The sequence below is a fragment of the Nyctereutes procyonoides genome, unplaced genomic scaffold (assembly GCF_905146905.1).
Source record: "Nyctereutes procyonoides isolate TBG_1078 unplaced genomic scaffold, NYPRO_anot_genome, whole genome shotgun sequence".
Lineage (NCBI taxonomy): Eukaryota > Metazoa > Chordata > Mammalia > Carnivora > Canidae > Nyctereutes > Nyctereutes procyonoides.
Window position 1 is genome coordinate 66,817,447 of NW_026575126.1, and position 23,105 is coordinate 66,840,551.

The following is a 23,105-nucleotide window of genomic DNA, read 5'->3' on the forward strand; positions in this document are numbered from 1 at the left end:
CTCCAAAACACTCTGTGGCCTCCCTCTCTCCCTCATTTAGAATATGTAAAATATTCTTCTAAGATCTAAATGATTTCTTTTCTACCCCCAGTAGACATTTACACTAGCAAATGCTATTCAGTAGTTAAGACAGGGACCAATGTGGCCTCTTTCCACCCCACCTTTCACTACGATAATATAAAAACAGAAATAGATTAAAAATTGCTACTTGCTCTTTCACAATTAAGTTGTCCTCTTCATATAAGAAAAAGGAGAGGGCAGCCCTGGTGGCTCAGAGGTTTAGTGCCGCCTTCAGCCCAGGGCCTGATCCTGGAGACCTCTGGGATCGAGGCCCATGTCGGGCTCCCTGTGTGGAGCCTGCTTCTCCCTCTGCCTATGTCTCTGTATCCCTCTCTCTTTCTCTGTGTCTCTCATGAATAAATAAATAAAATCTTAAAAAAAAAAAAAGAAAAGAAAAAAGAGAGAACTGCTCACAATAAAAACAGCAAGGATAATGTGCATCCTAAGACTCATTAGTCATGTCAAAAGTAACATCTAACAAATGGTGTGCTAGTTTTGAAGTAGTAGTGGCCACATTCACCTGGTATCTTTTCCAAAGAGTGAAAACGGACTCCTTTTAAACACCAAAGCATTTTTCCTCCTAAACACAGAAATGAAAATTTCTTGCCTTCTTAAAAAAGAGCATGCTAAATACAGTTAATCACGTCAATATAAAATACACTGAACGCAGGGAAATACAGAATTCTTCCTGGACGATGTTACAAAGTTTGGTTTAAAATATCATAGCACAGTAACGATATCCTCAAAGAACATGAAAAGGCGAGGCCTGTCTTAACTGGTTGTAGTCTATGCTTTTTCAGTTCATATGTCCACAAGTTTTTTACAGATTTTCTGTTTTCTGCCAACCCTTTCTTTACATCCTTTTGCCCCTTCTACTATCAGCTGAAAACCTAAGTATCTGTGACTGGCAGAGTCACAGGGAGGTTTCCCACAAGTAAAGAGCAGCAGTTTTACTGAGATGCCAGAGACTAAGTGTTTAAGAACCAGGTATGTGAAAACCCATCCAAACTTCAAAAGCATGCCAGGAGAGGTTACTACAGGCCCTGAACCCATGGAGGAAATCATCAGCTGTTTAGCAGGTGCCTGATTGCTTGTGGAGTTTTCCTGTGGAGTCAATAGTTGGTGGAACTGAGACCATCTGGTGGCTTTACTTATTCTGGGCCTCGTTCCAGATGGCTAAAGGTTGCCACACACATGGTTTCTGGATAAGGACAGCTATTCCTCACTTAATGAACTGAACGAAAAAGATTCTGAACTGACCGATGTGGATACTGTAAAAAGGAAAACTGGCCTTCATGTAGGAGTTAAACATTACAGCTCTTGCTCAGGATAGGATAATCAGGAAGTGAGGCACAGCTGGGCCCCAGGAATATACATGTGAACCCTATCCTGGAAGGAAGGCTTCTGAGCCCCTGCTCCCACTGCACCACCTCTGCACCAGTCAGACTAACCCATCCCTTGTCATGTCCCTCCGCCTGGCATCCCATCCTAAGTCTTATTCTTACCAAGCTTCTGTCAACGGTTTTACTCCTCACTTCTTGTAGAAATCCTATAACCATCAGCCTCCCAAATAATTGGGCTATTTTAGAATTTTTTTAAAAAGATTTATTTATTCATGAGAAACACACACACAGAGAGGCAGAGACACAGGTAGAGGGAGAAGCAAGCTCCATGCAGGGAGCCCGAATGTGGGACTCGATCCCTGGTCTCCAGGATCACGCCCTGAGAAGAAGGCAGACGCTTAACCGCTAAGCCACCCAGGCGTCCCTGTTTTACAAATGTATTCAAAATGACTGATTAAAAAAGGATTATAAAAATCACTCACAGGAAAGAGTCTCCTTTTCCAGTAACTTTGTCCTTCCTCCTCCTCCTCCCTTTCCAAATTTAGTATTCAAAGTGGCTAGTAAGTAAGAATATGTGAAAGAAATAAATGTCTCAGATTCAGAAAACTATTGATTTTGGGGAAAAAGTATTAAATTAGAGCCCTTAAAAATTCCAGGTGAATTAGACCGAGACACAGAAGATAAAATCATAAAAACACCACAGATAAAAATGGCATTTTAAGAATGATACTGGGATAGAAAGCTGCAAATATGACAGTGAAAACAGAAATCAAAAGGAAATGACTAATGAAATGGATTACATAGGAAACCCAAATGTTATAAAAAATAGTAAAACCAAAGTTAAACAAATACGTGGTATGACTGAAGAGTATTACATGAAAAGTGCTGAAAGAAAAGATTTAAAGCACTTCAGTGGGAAGGGCCAATGGACACAGACAGGCAGTTCATGGAAGAGACAGAAATGCCAACCTCGAGTGTCACCTAGCAGATGTCAAGACACAGCATGGAGAATGAGTGAGGTGACCCACACTGTCACTGCACATTCCCTTTGCCCCAGAACTCCATGCCAGGGACATCTCCTAACACATCAGATCATTTAATACAGAGTTGTTTGAATGTTAACAGCCATAACCAGGCTACCCACCAAATAGAACAATGATTAAACAAACAGAGCTCATCTATCCAATTAAGTACCTATGAAGCCATGAAAGAGGATAGATCCATATTTATTGGTTTAAAGTGATGTTCATGCCATATATTTTCTAAAAGCTACAGATTTACAGCATGACTTATTTTTAAAAACCTGCCAGTAAAAAACAGTGTCTAGGTCACTGATTTCCTATGTGTATAGGTCTAAAAAGATACACGCTAAATGAGATAAGATTTCCAATATTTATATTTCTGAATTTAAAAATTATGGACATAAATTACTCTCAAAAAAAGAAAAACATTTAAAATAATTGAATTACAAAGTCCTTAAGTAGAAAAAAATCGAGGTGTCACACAAGTAATAGAAACCAAAGGCCAAACAAATCTACTTTATGCCATTCCTTAAAGGAGTGACCTCAATTTCATAAGGAACATTAAAAGAACCACAGCTTATGAGTATGAATTTGACACTAAAGATTACGCCCTGAGCTAGCCCTATGGTTGCCTCCCAGTGAGGGTTGAGGCTATCAGAACAGCTGGGCCCTGGAGTCCTGGCACTGACCTCTGGGGTCAGGATGGCTGGCTGCCTAATACAGTACTCCCCACCTATCAGCAATGCTAGGAGCTATGATGTGAGTCTTGGAGGTCCTAGAACTGGCATGTAAAATGGTTTGACCTGGGTCAGGATTTCCAAAAGAAAAGCACATTATCTTTCCTACTCAAGAGCATTTCTAGTCAGCTGAGACTTACAGTTTGGCAACAAGAGCCCCTTACAAGTAAAATCTTAAGATGCATTGAGAGTAACCTTTAGGTCACCTTTCAAAGACACAAACAACTATGCCTCTAGAGTCTCTATTCTTGGTCATTGCCCTAAGTTGTATGTTCTATCATCAAGTTTTCCAGGTGTCCATCTTTCAGGGGCCATAGACACTACACAGTGGTTCTAGGCAGTCAGAAACTGTCCCCCGCAGTAGATGGATCTGTGCCAAACCACACACAGCAAAGTATTAACTGTAGAGTCTGATGGGGGGCTGCATGTGTTTTCAGGGTGTCATTTTTTCCACCTCCTATGTTTGAAAATTTTAATAAAATATCAGGGAGAAAACTCCTTTCTAGTGAAATTAGATTATTAATATCCACAGCTCTCTCCTTTCTTCAACTATTGATTTGGGAATAAAAATCTTAAATTACAGCCCTTCCTCTAGTGCTTGAAAATTCCAGGTGAATTAAAGATTGAAACACAGAAGATAAAACCATAAGGTGCCAGAGATAAAAATGGCATATTTTTATGATATTGGAGTAGAAAGCCATAGGTATGACACTGAAGGTAGAAATCTAAAGGAAATGACTACCAAAATAAACGACATATAAATCCCACACTTGTATGTTATAAAAACCAATAAAACCAAAGTTAAAAGTGAGAATATACGATATGACTTCTGAACAATCCCAAGGAGAGTTGACCTTTGCAGAATAGAAGGTCCCTGACAGCAAGTCTACCTGAGATATTTGCTGGGGAGTTATGTAAAATCCATCACATCTATGGAAAGCACGGGCAGAACGGGTACCCTGTCCAGAAATCGCCCCACGGCTGGGAGGTGGGGAGTGGGGTGGAAAAACAGGGAACTACATTTCCTCTCAACAGTTTATAATTTGCATGATACCAAACAGATCTGATTCACTTAGGCTTCTTTCAGAAAAGAGAATCTGACAGTTTAATGGTGAAAATTAAACTTCAAGACACAAACCATAAGAGACTCTTAACTCTAGGAAACAAACTGGGGGGTATGCTGAAGGGAAGGTGGGGGGCGGGGAGGTAACTGGGTGATGGGCATTTGATGGAATGAGCACTGGGCATTATATGCAACTGATGAGTCACTAAATTCTACCTCTGAAACAAATAATACATTGTATGTTAATTAAATTCACTTAAAAAAATTAAACCTCAGGATGGAAAGTGGTCTGGCATGTTCATTTCTTGGCCTTATCTTTTCTAACGCAAAGCAAGCTGTTGACAGTAACAATTTACGCACAGATACAAAACCTATTCGTACTATCACCTGGACCCTATGTGTGACCTCTCTACAGGCTGACGCTTCTGTTAAGACCATATACACACAGCATGGAGTCACTATGCACACAGGTTATACATGAATTCAAACATGTAACTTCACAAACATAGAAAGTTCATAGACGGCTTATGTTTCTCAAAGGACTTCCCATGTGCTTGCTTCATCTTTACAGCAATTTGACTTTAAATTGAGAAGAGTAGCAAGAGGTTCAGTGACTTCCCAGTGTTCTTAAATAATGAGGTTAACCTGAGTCTCCTGATAGATTACTGGAGTAATCTGCGTCTTTTAAAGCACCAAACTCTGGCCCAATGCCCTAATGGCCTACATCACAGCTAACTTCACCTCATACATTTATGCACAAGAAGCAAAGTCCTTTCTGTCCACACAAGGCAAACCCCTGCTAATTAACACTGCCAGTGTGAATTTTACCACTGGGCAGGCAGGACGTGAGGTGGTGCTCATGAGGTCCAGCCAATGGGCACAGCTAGTATGCCTAACCCCATACGTTTACGCCACAGTCAGGGCAGAGCGAGGAAATGTGTTCCCAGAAGACCCAGCCCTAGCCATCATCATGGAGCAGAAAAGCTCAGGGAGAGTTCCCCGGGGAGCTTATCAGACAGGACTGAACTGCACACCTCTTTTCTGGATTCAAAGAAAACGTGAATGACATTACCGTCCATATTCTTAAGTAGAACTACTCTTACTCTTCCCAAACCAGTTAAATGCTAGAAAGTAAACATGAAGTACAAACCCAGACATCCTTTTGTTGACGTTAAATTGCTCACAGATGTCAGACGCCAGCACCGTGAGCTGGGGCCCAACAATGCTGTCCAGTCTTCGGCAAAAATCCAATGTGGGCTGTACAGAGGCTAACAATTTAAAAAATGCCAGTAAGTTTTAGAATTCTTTGTGTTGAGAAGGTCAATATTCATCTAACAGTCTTGATTACAGTAATCCAATGAAAACTTTACTGATCAGGAAAATAAAACAATGCAGTAACTGGCTCTCCCTCCCCTCCCCAAGAGAAGAGAAACTTCTAGAAGAGTCAGAGACCCCAGCTCATTGTGAGTATCGGTATAAACACACCCGTGGCATGGGTAAATTGGCCGGCTATCCCCACTAGACCCAAGAAGGTCAAATATTTAACTAATACCATACAACACTCAGGGGCCAGCTGCCCTCTGGTGCTTTATAAACATTATCTCATTTAGCCCCCAAACCCCCTTTGACAAAGGTACTCTTGTTAGCACTTCATGGGCAGAAAGGCACAGAAAGGTGCCCAGGGCCTACTGCAGGAAGCAGGAAGACCAGGACTATTTACCACGGCAGAAGTCAGAGAGGGCAGCCATGCTTAAGAGAGCCTCTATGACAACATGTTTACTGTTTAGGGATAGAACACAGCAAAGCGTAAAGAGAAAAGGCTTATCTACTTGGGCTGAAGTCAGATACAGGTGTGTACCTACCATCAATCATAAAGCAAACAGCTGCACTCATGGCCTGGGAAGAGAAAACAAACCAAAGATTACAAATGGCACAAAAAAAGCAATTCGACGACGATGCAGTGGCTCTGTTTGAATCTGGACTTGAATCACTTGGTCAAGATATTTTTTTAGTCTACTGGAGAAATCTGGATATGGACAGGACAGTAGAGGACACAAAGGAAGTACTACTGTTTATTTTGCTAGGTGTGCTAATAACACGTGGTTAGGTGGAAACAGATGCCCTTATTAGAGATGCAAATTGAAGCATTTATGAGTGAAACGACATGATCTAACATGCTCTAGCAAAGAACACGCAGGGAAAACAGATGAAAGATTAGCATATTCTTAATTAAATTAATAAGTGTGATAAGTGCCTGGGGATTCACTGTTCTGGTCTCTATTTTTGTGTATGTTTGAAAATTTGCACGAACATAGTTAAAAAGCCCCCAGCAAAATGATGTTCCCTTGTCTCCCTTTTTATGAGTGAATGTGACAGTTGTAACATGAGCTACAGCAACCAAGACTACAAATCACATAACTCGAATTGTTTATCAGTGGATACTATATACATGGTACAGTGCAAAATCAGTCACACAGAATACGGCCTTAGGAGAAAAAGCCACAGAGCTCCACATGAGGCCTGTTCCAATAGGCAGCCACATCTAACCATTTCAGACACCAGGGCTCTACCACTGTGGCCTTCAAATGTCACACTGAATCCCTACTCATGTTACGAAGGCAATGACCCCCCCCAATGGCTTTCTTCTCCCTCCCTGTGGTTTAGAGCCACTCCAGCCTCCCCACTGGTCACCTTACAGCTCCCATATGGCCCACTTCTCATGCCACAGTCCCAGGCACAAGCTCCTGGAAAACAGCTGCTTTTTACACAAGGACACTTACCCTATCCACCATCGGCACCTCTCCCCACATCCGCCTCTCGAGCCCTAGCAGCTATAACTTTGTTTTCACATACTTAAGCACACCAGCACTATTTTCTAAGTGAATCATAATTATCAACTGCTTATAAACAGGTTGCAAAAACTGATGGATCACAGGCAAGTTCCAGCCAGTATGTTTCTTTTTGTGTAACTTTGACTTAGATGCCAATGAGGTTTCCTACATAAATTCCCACTTCCAGCCTCTCCTGAAATATCAGGGCATCTGAGAGCACCAGTTCTGCATTCCAAGGTGCTACCTAGTGGATGTGAGTGGCCTCTGGCCTCCTTGTGACATGGTGTTTCATAGCCCCACACACACTGAAGCCCCATCTGTTTATGTCTGCCATCTGCAGGGTTCCTGTAGGCAACTGTGACTCCTTCCAGGTTTTTTTTTTAAGATTTTATTTATTTATTCATGAGAAACACAAAGAGAGAGACAGAGACATAGGCAGAGGGAGAAGCAGGCTCCTTGCAGGGAGCCCGACGCAGAACTCGATCCCTGAACCTGGGATCATGGCCTGAGCCAAAGGCAGACACTCAACCGCTGAGCCACCTAGGCATCCTGGTTGATTTAAGTACCTTTCATGTCCCTTTTTAAAAACTTGAAGAATTTCAAATACATAGAAAAGCACATAGAACAGCATTATGAACCCGGCAGACCATCACTTCCCCAATGACTGGCAGCTGAGACAGTCCTGCCCTACCTACATGTTCATCTCAGACACCACATCAGTTACTCCTGACACACATCAGTAGGTACCTACAGAGGACCAGGACTCGGGAGCCCGTTCAAAATGGCAGTATGAGGAGCTCCACAGACCTCAAACACCATAACTGGAGAAAACTGTAAAAAAATGTTAAGTTTCCAGAGGGAAAGTGTCCTAAGGGCAGACAGCAAAGGGAGTATGTTTCTTTAAGAAAACCTACTAAATCTGAGTATTTGCAGCATCAGTCTTTGTAACTTCAGAGCCATCAACACATACGTTAAAAACAAGGAAGATCGCAAATCAAGAACTTAAACTTCCATCCTCAGACTTGGAAAAAAGGTAGAGCAAACTAAACCTAAAGCAAGAGAAGGAAGAATATAACGAAGATCAGAGCAGAAATAAATGAAATTGAGAACAACAATATAAAAAAAGCAATACCAGGAGTTGGTTCTCTTAAAAGATAAGCAAAATTGAAAAACCTTTAGCTAGACCACCTAGACCAAGGCATAAAGAGAGGAGACACAGGACACCTGGGCAACTCAGCAGTTGAGCAGCTGCCTTCTGCTCAGGGCGTGATCCTGGGGTCAGGGATCGAGTCCCACACTGGGCTCCCTGCGAGGAGCCTACTTCTCCCTCTACCTATGTCTCTGCCTCTCTCTGTGTCTCTATAAATAAATAAATAAATTATTTTTTAAAAAATGGGGGGGGAGAGGAGACACAAATCACTAAAATGAGGGATTAAAGAGGAGACATCACTACTGATTTATGGGGGAAAAAGGGATTTGAAGGCTATAATACTATGAAAAATTCTATATGAAACAACTCAAAAGCAAAACAAATTCCTAGTAAGACACAAACAACTGAAACGGACTCAAGAAGAAATAGACAATAAGGCACAGAATAAGTACAGAGACTCTTTCACAATGTTAAGGTTTCCAACAAAGACAAGCCCAGATGTAGATGGCTTCACTGTGAATTATTAAAAGAATTAACAACAATCCTTCACAAGCTCTTCCAAAAAACAGGAAAGGAAGAAACAATTCCCAACTTAGCTTGAGGCTGGTAGTACTCTGATACCAAAACCAGACCATAACTTCGAAAGGAAAAAAACAGAGGCCAACATCCCTTCAGGCCCCAAGCCCACAGGCATCAGCAGGCCACTGGAGGGCTGGAGACTAAGGCCAGTGACACGGGCAGTCAGGTGCATCTGTGTGGCCACCACCCAGTAAAAACCCTGGATGTTAAGGCTCCTGTGAGCTTCCCTGGATGTTCATACTACATACACATCACGTCACTGCTGGGAGAAACAGGCCCTGTGCTGTCTGCACAGCTTCACCAGGAGAGGACATCTAGAAGCTTGTGCTGGGTGACCCTTGGATACTGCCCCAGGTGCCTCTTCCCTGGACCATTTTTCATCTGTACTCCTTTGCTGTAATCAATTGTAACTGGGAGTGTACTGGCTTCTCTGAGTCCTGTGAGTGCCTCTAGTGAACTTGTGGGCCCAATGGTCCTGGGGGCCTCTGAGCTAGCAGTGTCAGGAGCGAGGGTGGTCTTGGGGACTCCTGAGCGAGTGTGGGTCAGGAGCAAGGAGTGGTCTTGGGGACCCTTGCACTTTGCAGCTAGAAACCACTGAACTGAATACATTAACGGCGCTAATTATACAGTATGTAAATTACATCTCAAGCTATTTTGAAAAATTTTTTTAAATAACTGTGATGCCATCATCCTATTAAAAATTCTATTGATCGGGGATCCCTGGGTGGCGCAGCGGTTTGGCGCCTGCCTTTGGCCCAGGGCGCGATCCTGGAGATCCGGGATCGAATCCCACGTCAGGCTCCCGGTGCATGGAGCCTGCTTCTCCCTCTGCCTATGTCTCTGCCTCTCTCTCTCTCTCTCTCTCTGTGACTGTCATAAAAAAAAAAAATTCTATTGATCGACTCTAAAAATGGAAATTCAATAAACAACAGAGTGTACCAGGGTATTTCTTCCACTTGGCTTCAAAGTCATTCCCCTGAGTCATTCAGAGGATTCTGAACTTGATACAGAATTGGATTTCTCCCTACCTCAGTTATGGCTCATTTTCAGACACATCTGTACAACTTCCCTGGAATTCTGTCCTCCTGTGCCATTCCCTCAACATTTACTCAAATCTCACAGACTATTTTATGAATGCAACATCTATTTGTTCTGAAGCCTGGGCACCCAGAGCAGAGCCCCCTTCCTCTGTTCCACTGCAGGAGTCACTGAGGTGCTAACTTCATCACAGACCTGGAGCTCTAGCACCTCAAGCCTTCCTCTTACTATTTCATGGGTTAGGGCCACTCTTGCGGATTCTAAAGTGTTCTCATTCATTGTTTCCTGATTCTCACCCGCAACACCACACAAACCCGAAGGACAGATGCACGAAGTAACCTGAGACTTTTTACCATTAACACACCTCTCTTCCATCTCACCTGTGATGGAATAGTTTGGCTCAGCAAAGAATTCTACACTGAAAATCATTCTCTCTCGGAACTTTGGAAGTTTTCCTTCCCTAACATCTGCTGCCTGTAAGAAAACTGCTGCTAATGCCGCTTTTATTTACAGGTGACCTGATTTTCCTTCTGAAAGCTTCTGGGATCTTCTCTTTATGCTTCTGAAACTGCCAATTGTGTGGGTTGGAGTGGGTCTTTTTGATTCACTGTGTGAGACATTCAGTGGGCCTTTGCTAGACGTATCCTCATCATACACCTGAATAATTTCCTCTCCTCCAACTTTCCGTGAATCAGATGTCGAGATCCCGCTCCCCCATCTTTTCTCCATATTTTCATCTCTTGTCATTTTATCTTATATCTGAGGAAGGGCAACTTATCTTGAACCCTTCTGATCAAGGGTTCTCTTGTCGAAAATTTTATTTTCAGGAGACAGGCTGGGGGGGTTATCGTTTAATAAGTATAGAATTTGGGGTGAAGACGAGTTTTGGAAACAGGCAGTGGTGACGGTTGTACAATACTGTGAATATAACTTAAATGTCACTTAAGTGGTTAAAATGGCAAGTTCTATGCTATGTATATCTTGCACCAATAAATAATTGGAACAATTATGTTTTCAATTAACCTGAGTTTACTCTAACCCTGACTCTTTGATGTCCTCCTGTTTCAGTCCTATAGATACACTTCTCTGATCTCTGTGGATGCTAATTTTTAGAAGTTCTCTCTGTTCCAGAGTTATTTTTGTTTCTCTCAAGATCTACAGTTTTATTTTTCCAAACACATCAGGGAGGGAGGCTTTGTACTGGGTCCAGGATGAGGGCAGAAGTCCTATGAGCACCCACAATCACCACTTGTTCTCAGGTGCTCATACTCTAGCTGAGCTAGGACTCCCTGGATTGTTTTTCTTTGAAAGGACCCTTGACTTTCACCCAGGGATAGGTGCTCAGCTGCCTGTGTGTGTGTATGTGTGTGTGTGTGTGTGTGTGTGTGTGTGTATAAGGATGGGAAAAGGGGTGCCTGGCTGGTTTCTATATAACACTTCACTTACTCCCCTTCTTTCCAAGCTCACTTCACACTCCTGCCCCCTTTGGTGCTGTCTCCAAGCCAAGAGCTTCTCTGGGCTTCTGTGGCAGCAAATGGGCTCTTGCCTCACTGCACCCTGTCCACTCATGTCCTTGGCCACACTTCATCCATCATCGTCCCCTTTTCTGCCTTCCAGGGAGAGACAGATCCCTTGTAATCTGATGTTCACCTCTGCTCTGTGCTCTCATGCCCTCATTTCTAGGCCTTTAGAAATTAAAACATAATTATACTCTCAAGTGGGGAAGAAGATAAATACACATGCTTATTAGCCTTTTCTTGAACCAAAACCCACCTTTTGAAAAATCAATCTAACATATCTGAGTTATAACTGAGATTATAAATCAGCAAGTCTTGGGACACCTGGGTGGCTCAGATGGTTAAGCATCTGCCCTCAGTTCAGGTCGTGATCTCCCAGTCCTGAGATCAAGCCCGTCATCAGATGCCTGGCTCAGCAGGGAGCCTGCTTCTGCCTCTGCTTGTGCTCTCTCTCTGTATCTCTCTGTCTCAAGTAAATAAATTAAAAAATCTTAAAAAAAAAAAAAAAAAAGAATCAGCAAGTCCTTGGCTTTCTAACCCGTGAAAGCAGCATTCACTGACGTGTGGCCAGGCCCATATCAGAAGGCATCTAATGACAAGCAACACAATCTTTGATGGCCTCTAATTGATGAGCACACAGGACTTCAAATGTTTCTGAGGCACAGCCTCAGACAGTGTCAGAGTGATTCTTTCACTAGCCAACAAAAATTGACAAGGGGTTGAAAGTAAACCCACTGTTCCAGAGGAGCACGCATTTTGAGTTTTACAGCAATTAGAACTTTTAATATCTGTTCTGAGAAATATCTGAGAGGTATGTAGGTGCGCACACACTTGTGCACACGTGCAACAAAGATTTGCTTTTGTACTAATCTGTAACACCGGCAGGAAAAACAGTTGTTACCTTATAAACAATTAAATGCAGTGCTTCATAAGTGTCATCTGTATTTACAAAAATTTTGGGGAATCTGCATTTTGCTTCTGGATCATTGAGGTTTAAGGGTCCAGTAAGAAATCTGAAAAATAAGCATGGAAATAATTCAATTAGGTAAATGATAAACAGGAATATATAAAACAGAACATATTCCCACTTTATATTCATTTTTTTTGGAAGCTAGACACCACTTTGAAAACACCAAATCAAAGTATGATAAAGTTTAATTCACTGGAAACAACAGAATTCCCTTTACTGACTACTGCCAATAAATAGCACAAAGGTAATTCAGTGTTGATGATTTTTACCATTGCCAAAAAAGATAATAAAATTCAATACCATACATCAAAGAACAGAAGTTCTACCTTCCATAATGTTGAAGATTTCCTGGCATCTCCGCCCTTACTGGAGAATCCCTTCCTGCCAGCTGTAAACAAATTCAATGTTGAGAAATAGATTATTAGATTTTCTCATTTCAAAGCTTTGAAAACAACATTCATATCTTCTAGTTGGCTCCATGCCATTTTCCTGTATCATTTGCTCATATTCCTCTCCACCAAAAAAAGGGAGGGAGGATTACAAGAGGTACATAAAGAATGCACTGATGTGAACCAGAATGATCAGAACTTCATCATATTCTCAACTCAATATACTGCTTTAGTTCCTTGAATAGCAATAATCGAAATTTCCCATGTGGTTAATGTATGTTAGGCAATGACCACCTCATGGGACACCTAGAGGCACCACATACTTCCCATACAAATAACATACATACATATAGACACAGACAGAGGTGTTGGGGTGGAGGGGGAGCAGAACTAATGCCTGGACATACCTCAGGTTCGATATGCCTTGGAAACAGAGATGTGGTGAGGTATTTGTATAAAATTCTCATGTCATCTTGTTCTAACCCACTCCTGAAACATCAGAAAAAAATGGTGTTAAAAAGCCTGGAACCGGTCTTCCGTCTCCTGTATTTCTGATCATAATAAAACTCCTCTTTTGTCTTGTTTACGTTATACCCAGAAGTCCTTTCCCTGACTGGGAAATTCCAAAATCAAACTAGTTTGGCACCAGCATTCTATCTTGATCCACCAAAGGCTACTACTATGTCATCTTGTATTCTATATGCCATTTTAAACAAAAAGTCACTGGTCTGATTTGGTTTGACTTCATTCTCTGCTTGAATTCCATATAGGATTCTTCAGGGAGCATTAATAACCACCACGCTCCACTTCAGGTAGATTTTCTTTGCTTTCCAGGCTATATGAGAATGCCATACACTTTCAAGAGCCTCCTGGGAAATACTGGCATGCTGTAGATGGGGAACTTGCTCCTGCCAGGTCTCAGAAACTTATGTGGATTTTCATTCTATGACCTCAGTGCAGGCAGAGAGGCGAAGAGAAAGAGACAAACTTTCACGTAAGTCTAATCTGAAATGAGGCAAGAATAAGTAGCACTGTGGAAACAGTGCTGAGACACCAGCAGGCCTCAGACCTTATTTGAGATCAGTTTTCTAGGTAGGGATATAAACAGACCATGAGTCTGTGTCTGGTTTTTCTATTTGAGATAACTTAAAAAAAAAAAAAATCCCGTGATGAAATCCAGCTTTATATAAATCAAGCCTCTATACCATATTCCAGAGGCACTCTCTTCTTTTCCTAGTGAAACCATCTGTTAGAAAAATCTGGCTTTCCTTAACAAATAACATGCTGCTCCCTTCCTGAGACACTTCCAATGCTGTCTCAACCCTTCCTCTGCCACCTCACTCCTTTCCAGATTCTATTTTCATAAGGTCTTGTCCACAACTAAAATTATAAGGGATGGAGCCCTAGCCCTTTAAGCAGGTTTGTTTTGTCTGTCCTACAACAACTCTAACTCAAAGTACCATATAGCCAACTGGGCAGATGGAATCTCCAAATCAAACACATGAAAAGTCACCCACTTTCTTCTTTTGCAGAAATAATGGAGGTAAGGAGAGAAAGAGGAAAACAAAACAGGTTCCGGATGTTATCTTCCTTTTAAGACATAGTCAGAAGTACTAGTGGGGAGAGGCTGTCGATGATAGGTAGAAGACAGTACATAAAGAACTATGTGCTGGGCAATTTCTTCTGGAGCTGCACTTCCAGTAAGAGAAGCTACTGGGCACATCTGGCTACTAAATGTGGGACATGTGGCTCATCAAAGTGAGTGTAAAACATACATTTGATTGTTAAGATTTAGCACAAAAAGAACAGGTCATTAATAATTTATGTTTACATGTCCAAGTAATAAATTTATAATAGTTCATTAATAATTTAAGCTTTTACATGTTGAAATAAATAATTTTAGGGATCCCTGGGTGGCGCAGCGGTTTGGCGCCTGCCTTTGGCCCAGGGCGCGATCCTGGAGACCCGGGATCGAATCCCACGTCGGGCTCCCGGTGCATGGAGCCTGCTTCTCCCTCTGCCTATGTCTCTGCCTCTCTCTCTCTCTCTGTGACTATCATAAATAAATAAAAAAAAATTAAAAAAAAAAAAAGAAATAAATAATTTTAGGTATACTAGGCTAAAACATTAATTTTACTAGTTTCTTTTCATTTGAACATAGCTACTAGGAAACTTAAAATTATATATAATGGCTTGGACTATATTCTTTTTAAGATTTTATTTGAGAGAGAGGGTGTGAGCAAGTGAGCAGGGAGAGGGGCAGTGGGAGGAGCAGAGACAGAATCCCAAGCAGACACCTGCTGAGCACAGAGCCCAACACAGGGCTTGATCTCACAACCCTGAGATCATGACCTAAGCTGAAATCAAGAGTTGGATGCTTAACCAGCTGAGCCACCCAGAGGCCCCTGCACTAGATTCTTACTGGACGGTGCTGTTCTAGGCCATAGGACACCAAGAAGAAAAAACTCTGTAAAAGCAGCCTGTAACTGTTCTACTGTGCATTGTGATTAGGGCTTTATCATTTTACTTCAGATTTAATGCTAGGCATTAAATAACTTGGTACTGGTCTTCTGGATAGAAAACTTAAAAATAAAAATACTTGGGATCCCTGGGTGGCTCAGCAGTTTAGCGCCTGCCTTTGGCCCAGGGCGCAATCCTGGAGTCCCGGGATCGAGTCCCATGTCGGGCTCCCAGCATGGAGCCTGCTTCTCCCTCTGCCTGTGTCTCTGCCTCTCTCTATGTCTATCATGAATAAATAAATAAAATCTTTTAAAAAAATAAATAAAATAGAAATAAAAATACTAAGTTGCAGGCAGCTGTTCAGAGCAAAAAAAAACCCCAAGTAGGTGATTCCCACTTTGCCTACAGAAAGGCCTGCCCTACTTGTAGGATCTCCATGAGCTCGGACCACAGCAGGCCTCTCTCCAGTGTCTGCCACTCCTATCCCTACTTCTGCTCCCCTATAAAAATAAATGAGGCAACAATTCATTATAATTATGGAAAATGTTACTATTGGAGCAAAGTTCTTTAAAAAAAAAAGGTAAATTTAAAAGTTCCTTCTTTAGTGCAAATAGATAAATAAATAAAGCAAAAAATCCCTGCACTGACAGGTCCAAATGATTCAGGACTCCATCAATGGTTCACATCACACAGACAATAGCCCACTCATGTTCAGAAGTTGTTCAGGGGTTCTCTCAAAGTCTCTCAAATATGGTTATTTAATACGAATAATTTTTTTCTTAAAAAAATTTTTTTTCTTCAGCTTAAATCTCAATTGATCCAATTTGTGTGCAATGCAGAATCCTTCATATCAAGATCAGTTTTGTCTACAATACAGATGCTATCGTCATGTATTAAATATAAAATAATCTAGTCAAGCAAGATCCAAGGGGATGGTCAACTTTGATGAACTTAAGAAATACCTAAAACATTTATTCATAGAAGCATTAACCCCTGGAAGGTAAATCAATTCACTAAAAAGAAAATTCTCTCAGGGAATGGTTCAGTTGGTGAAACATCTGTCTTCGGCTCAGGTCATGATCCCAGGGTCCTGGGATCAAGCTGTGTTGGGCTCCCTGCTCAGCAGGGAGTCTGCTTGTCCATCTCCCTCTGCCCCTCCCACTGCTTATGCTCTCTGTCAAATGAATAAATAAAAAAATATTTAAAACAAATTTTTTTTCTCAAAAAACAGGCCAAGAACTCTGGACAAGAAAAATGACTGACATCCTCCTACCAAATAGCAATAATGTCTAATCCTATCATGGTCACTGCAAAACCAAATCCATCCATTAAATGCAACAAAGTCAAGAACCTAGAAGATATTTTCTACTAATTATTTGCTTTAAGCTCACAACCATTTACCAAGTACCTACAGTCTATAAGGTTCTGGCCATGTCCTGGGACAGATAAGAGTTTCTAACTTCAATCAGAAAATTTCAAAACAATATAAACAAGTAGCAAATTGAACCCAATAATATACTTAAAAAAATCATTCACCATGATCATGTGGGATTTATTCTCAGAATGCAAAGGTGGTTCAATATTCACAAAACAACGTGATACATCACATCAATAAGAAAAAGCATAAAAACCACATAATAATTTCAATAGATGCAGAAAAAGCATTCAACAAAGTACATCTATTCATGATAAAAACCCTCTGCAAAGTAGGTTTAGAAGGAACGTATCTCAACACAATAAAGGTCATATAGGAAAAACCCACAGCCAACATCATACTCATGGGGAAAAACTGAGGAAAGCCTGGGTGGCTCAGTGGTTGAGCATCTGCCTTGGGCTCAGGGCAGGATCCTGCAATTCTGGGATGGAGTCTTGCACTGAGCTCCCTGCAGGGAGCCCGCTTCTCTCTCCGCCTATGTCTCTGCCTCTCTTTCATGAATAAATAAATAAAATATTTTTAAAAAAATGGGGAAAAACTGAGAGCTTTTCCTCTAAGGTGAGGAACAAGACAAGCATGTCCATTCTCACCACTTTTATTCAACATAGTACTGGAAGTCCTAGCCACAACAATTAGATAACAAAAAAGAAATAAAAAGGCATCCAAGTTGGTAAGGAAGAAGTAAAACTCTACGTGCAGATGACATGACACTATATGTAGAAAACCCTAAAAAAACACCAAAAAACTATCAGAACTGATAAATTAATTCAATAGTCACAAAAATCAATCTACAAAAATTTGTTCTTTTCCCATACATAAGAAGAAAGTGAAATTAAGAAAAGAATTGCATTTACAACTGCACTGAAAACAATATAATATCTAGGATTAAATTTAACCAAGGAGGTAAAAGACCAAGACTCTGAAAACTATAAACCACTGATGAAATTCAAGACAACACAAATAGATATTCTATGCTCATCGAATGGAAGAACAAATATTGTTAAAATGTCTAGACTAAAAAAAAAAAAAAAAGGTCTAGACTACCCAAAGCAATCTATACATTTCATGCAATCCCTATCAAAACATCCACAATATTTTTCACAAAACTTGAACAAACAATCCTAAAATCTGTATGAAAGCACAGAATACCTCAAATAGCCACAGCAATCTTGAAAAAGCAAAACTGGAGGTATCATAACTCCAGATTTCAAGTTACATTATAACACAGTAGTAATTAAAACAGTATGGTAATGGCATAAAAACAGACATATAGATGAGTGGAATAAAACAGAAACTCCAGAAATAAACCCACAATTATATGGTAAATTAACCTTCACCAAAGGAGTGAATATCCAGTGGGGAAAAGATGGTCATTTCAACAAATGGTGTCAGGAAAACATAACTAACTGCAACATGCAGAAGAATGCAACTGGACCTCTTTCTTACACCATACACAAAAAGAAACTCAAAATGGACTAAAGACCTAAATGTGAAACCTGAAACCATAAAAATCCTTGAAGAGAGCTCAGGCAGTAATGTCTCTGACATCAGCTGTAGCAACATTTTTCAAGATATGTCTTCTAGAGCAAGGGAAATAAACTATTGGGACTATATCAAAATAAAAAGTGTCTGGAGAGTGAAGGAAACCATAAAAAAGGCAACCTACCGAATGGGAGAAGATATTTGCAAATCCGATAAAGGATTAATATCTGAACTATATAAAGAACTGATATAATTCATTACCCAAAAAACAAATAATCCAATTAAAAAATGGGCAAAAGATATAAACAGACATTTCTCCAAAGAAGATGTCCAGATGGCCAACAGACACATGAAAAGATGCTCATGATGAGTTATCATCAGGGAAATGCAAATCAAAATTACAATGAGGTAATTTTGTCAGAATGGCTAAAATTAACAACATAAGAAACAACAGGTGGTGATGAGGATGTGGGGAAAAAAGGAACCCTTATGAAATGTTGCTAGGAATGCAAACTGGTGGCGATACAGCCACTGTGGAAAACAGTACAGAGGTGCCTAGAAAAATTGAAAATAGAACTATCCTATGATCTAGCAATTGTACTACTGGATATTTATCCAAAATATACAAAAAAAAAAAAAAAACTAATTCAAAGGGATACATGTACCCCCCTCCATGTTTATAGCAGCATTATTTACGATAGCCAAATTATGGAAGCAGCCCAAGTGTCCGTAAATAGGTAAATGAATAAAGATGTGGCATATATAAATATATATATATATATATAGAGAGAGAGAGTATTAGTCATAAAAAATGAAATCTTACCATTTGCAGCAATATGGATAGAACTAAAGACTACAATGCTAAGTGAAATAAGTCAGAGAAAGATAAATACCATATGACTTGACTTGTGGAATTTAAAAAAATAATGAGCAAAGGACAAAAGAGAGAGACAAACCAAGAAACATAGTTTTAACTACAGAGAACAAACAGATGGTTACGGGCGGGGTGGGGGGTTAGGGGATGGGATTAAAGAGTATATTTATCATGAGGAAAAAAATTAAAATGGTTGGAAAAAAAAACATTGAGCTCCACCTCACAAAGCATTCAAAATTAAACACGTGCACATGGGCACATGTACACACATATATAATAGTAAGCAATTAAGAACAAATATATATCCTATTCGTGAAATATAAAATACTTCATTGGTATTTAAACAGAGCAGCTTTGTAACTAACAGTTGCCTCCCACAATATGTTGGTTTTTTTTTGAAACTCCTCCTTATGATGACTGCCTGGGGCCAACCTTGCCCTGTCTGCATATTGTGGTGGGATCCCAAAGCCGCGCTGTGCAGCCATCGGAGCTGGGCACAGCTTAACTCCAGGGGCTGTCCTTCACAAAGACAAAGAGGCCAACAGGATCCCTAGGACTAGGGCAACACGCAGCCCTGTGAGCTCAGGCTTCCAGACTTCAACTCCACTGGTCCTACTGGCTCATCGGCCTCTCAGCAGAAGCTGCTGACTTTGAGGGGGACCCTCATGCTCTAGGCCTGTACCCTTTCTCACCCCGGGTTCATGCCCACATCAGGGCTTATGCTATGTCAGGCGATTAGAATCTGAGCTACCTTCCTCTAACAGGAGCACCCAGGTCATGGACTGCCATGGAATTCTAGCATGTCTGTCTCCTCACTGGGGTGGGGGGAATGGGGGTAGGGGGGTAAAGGGGAAAGCCTTCCCAGCAGCACCTCCCTGGAATTTCTGCCTGTGGAGGGCTGCTCCCTCCTCAGACCTGACACCCTCCAACCCTGTGTTAACTCTTCCACCTCTCACAACAGCATTAAGAATCTCATTTGAATACCATAGAGTGAAAATTATAAAAAGCAACTAGAACAGGACCAGCTAATATAGCATCATGTGTCCTGCTAAACAACTTGTTAAATGTGAAGGGAAGGGCTTTTTCATCTGGGTTTCATGCTGCTTTCATGGGGGGGGGGGGGGGGGACAGGACGCACACACAAATTCTACATGAAAACTCATCAACGTGTTTAATAAACGGATTCAAATTTCTTTCGATTAGCCTATTTCTCTTCCTAAAATGATGCCACAAGATCTTGGCAGGGAGAGGAAGGGTTTCCAGAAACCATTATTGCCTTTTGTGTTAGCTGAACTCAAGTTTTTGGGCTCAAATACGGCCACAACCTGAACTGCAGAAAGTGGGATACAGTCCATGTAAACGTGAAAACTCAACACTAGTGAGCACCCGGAACAGATCCTGAACTCTAGGAGCCCATCTCAGACAATCAGGGGGCTCTGGACGTCTCTGAGCCACACAGCCTCTATATGGTCATGGTCACATGGCTTTTCTAGAGCTGTCCTGGGTAGCTGAGAGCGTGTAGTTTCTCCTTTCTTCTTGAGTATCAACACTTCCAAAGAAATTATGTTTTTGTTCCTACTACAGGATGCACAGTTGGTTGCCAGTAGGTAACTTTCTGGTTTTATGGCACATTTAACTTCTTGGATATTTTTAAAAATCTAGCTTGAAAATAAAGTATGAAAAGTATGCTTTCCACATTTATTATAGTTTCTTTAAAGAAGTTTTCCGAAGAACACCCAAATAAAAATAGGATCCCTAAACTTAACTTGACATGAACATTTTCTATACCTTTCATGCAACCAATTTTAAATTCCCCTGCTTTTGTCTTTTTAACCCAAATCACCCTACTTTTAGTTTAAATGATCACTGCTTTATTTTGACAGCATCTGTAAAGATGCTTCCTACCTTGCCCCCTTGCTATTCATTCCAATTTGACAACCTATCGATCCAGTCACTGCTGTTTTTATTATCTTAATAGGTTTTCTTCTTTTATATGCCAAGCCTTAGGGTGTACATACCAGATTAGTTGATCGTTATAGAGAAAGGCAGTGTATTTGACTATACTCAGGCTTTCCTCCATTCTATTAATAAAGGACTGGATTTTCAAATAAGTCATTTTATCCAATGGGAAGAAGCTGATTCCACCAAAAATGTCAAGGAGATCACATGACTGCAAATGCAACGTTTGCAAGTACTGTAGGAAAAAATAAGGCGTTAAACTTACTAAGAGTACACTGAATATAGCACTCTGAAAGCGGAGAATAATTAGTCAATTTAGGATAAGATTACATACTAGCACACTGACAAGACCAATAAGCAGATGAGCCACAGCTAACTGGATGTGAAATCAATACCAATTTCAAAATATAAAGTTCAAACGTAAACTGTTAATATTTATTCAGGATTGTCTTATCTCTTTGAGGTATTTAATTCCCTAAATGAATGATTCTCAAATTATATTAATCTCATTAGGGACCTATACATTGATATGCACTAACAGTGCCATCTTCTGCAAAAATAACACTGAGAGCACAGGCAGTCAGTAGTTGATAGGTAGGAGAGTAATAAAAAGGCAAGGACAGAAGTCAGGAGACAGCATAAGAGTAAATGATGGTCATTAGAATGAAGAAACAAAGAGGAAAAAAAAGTAATTCATAAAAACAAAATAATTCAAAAACAGAGAAAATGTAGTTTAGGGGAAAAAATAAATTGAGAATTATTCCTCTAAGCTAAACTGAATTTTACCAGTGATAAGCTATAAAAAACTTACAGTGTAACAGAGTGACAACTATATAGGCACATTCATTTATTGTTCGGGAAAAATCACGCTAATAACCACTAAGGTGATAAAGTCTATATCACAGCAATAACTTTTCCGTTGCATCAATACAGATTAAACAATACTGCTCAGTGAACAATAATCAATCCATAAGAATGTATGATTCAGGTAAAGAGTTTAAATTCAGTTAATTGACCAATCATCATGCAGGAAATTCATTTTGAGTAAGCCCACACTAACGACACAGGTGGACCAAGGATGAAGACAAGAGGTGTAGGGATCCCTGGGTGGCGCAGCGGTTTGGCGCCTGCCTTTGGCCCAGGGCGCGATCCTGGAGACCCCGGATCGAGTCCCACGTCGGGCTCCCGGTGCATGGAGCCTGCTTCTCCCTCTGCCTGTGTCTCTGCCTCTCTCTCTCTATCATAAATAAATAAAAATTAAAAAAAAATTAAAAAAAAAAAAAGAAGACAAGAGGTGTCTCCAAGATGATGTGGGGATGCACACAAACGGCAGGATGCTCTGATCCTGCACAAAAAGTTATGAAAAGATTCAAGAATGCAAGCCTAAAGAGTTTTCTCACTGATCTGATTTTGCCACAATGTATCTTACACTTTGTCACTTTCAAGTCCTAAGTTTTTCCTAAAGGAGAAGCAAAATTGTATGTTTATTTCTAAAAGTCTTTTTGAAGACTACAAAGATTATAAATAAAATTCATAATACTTACCCGATGGAAGAATTTCTCTAATCTTTCTTTTAGGAGCTTGACACCTCCATCTTCCATGGCTCTCAGAAATGTACCATTAAAAAGCTAATGATGCAAAAAAATTTTTTTAAAAGTCAGTTTCTTATACCCTGCAATTTACCAGTATAACAAATTCTTTTCCTTTTAGATTAACTAATTTGGCTTATTTAACCCCCCACCCCATTCCTTTTAAACATATAGAAAATATTTACATGAAAGGGCCTGAGTTATAAAATAAATCACACACAAAATCAACACTGTTAAGTGATATCATTTCTGTGTAATCACTGAATCATTTGGGAGATTTTTTTTTTTTAAAGTAAGCTTCATGCTCAGCATACAGACCAACACTGGGCTTGAACTCATGACCCTGAGATAGATCAAGACTTGAGCTGAGATCAAGAGTCAGATGCTTAACCAACTAAGCTACCTGGGCACCCCGCATTTTTTTTTTTTTGTAACCTCATCTCATAACTAAATTTCATTTTATGTAAATAATATTGCCAGACTTCTTAAATCATACAAATATCTACAGTATGCCTTTTCCTCAAGCATATGGACTCTCAACTGGGATACATTCCTAGTACTGCTAGGAACAGAGAAAGACTCACTACTCAGTGAATAAGTCTATACA

General features: G+C 40.4%; 1 protein-coding gene across 2 annotated transcripts in view; it reads right to left on the minus strand.

Moving 5' to 3' along the window:
* The window catches only part of CCZ1 (CCZ1 homolog, vacuolar protein trafficking and biogenesis associated), a 30,341-nt gene that overhangs the window by 3,305 nt on the left and 3,931 nt on the right, over positions 1–23,105 (minus strand). For both annotated transcript variants that reach the window (XM_055340484.1, XM_055340485.1), the window contains 7 exons: positions 22,454–22,537; positions 20,969–21,144; positions 13,107–13,188; positions 12,637–12,698; positions 12,242–12,353; positions 6,088–6,121; positions 5,376–5,493 (listed from right to left, as the gene is read on the minus strand). In XM_055340484.1, coding sequence (XP_055196459.1) covers positions 5,376–5,493; positions 6,088–6,121; positions 12,242–12,353; positions 12,637–12,698; positions 13,107–13,188; positions 20,969–21,144; positions 22,454–22,537 — 668 coding nt within the window. The remainder of the gene's footprint in view (positions 1–5,375; positions 5,494–6,087; positions 6,122–12,241; positions 12,354–12,636; positions 12,699–13,106; positions 13,189–20,968; positions 21,145–22,453; positions 22,538–23,105) is intronic.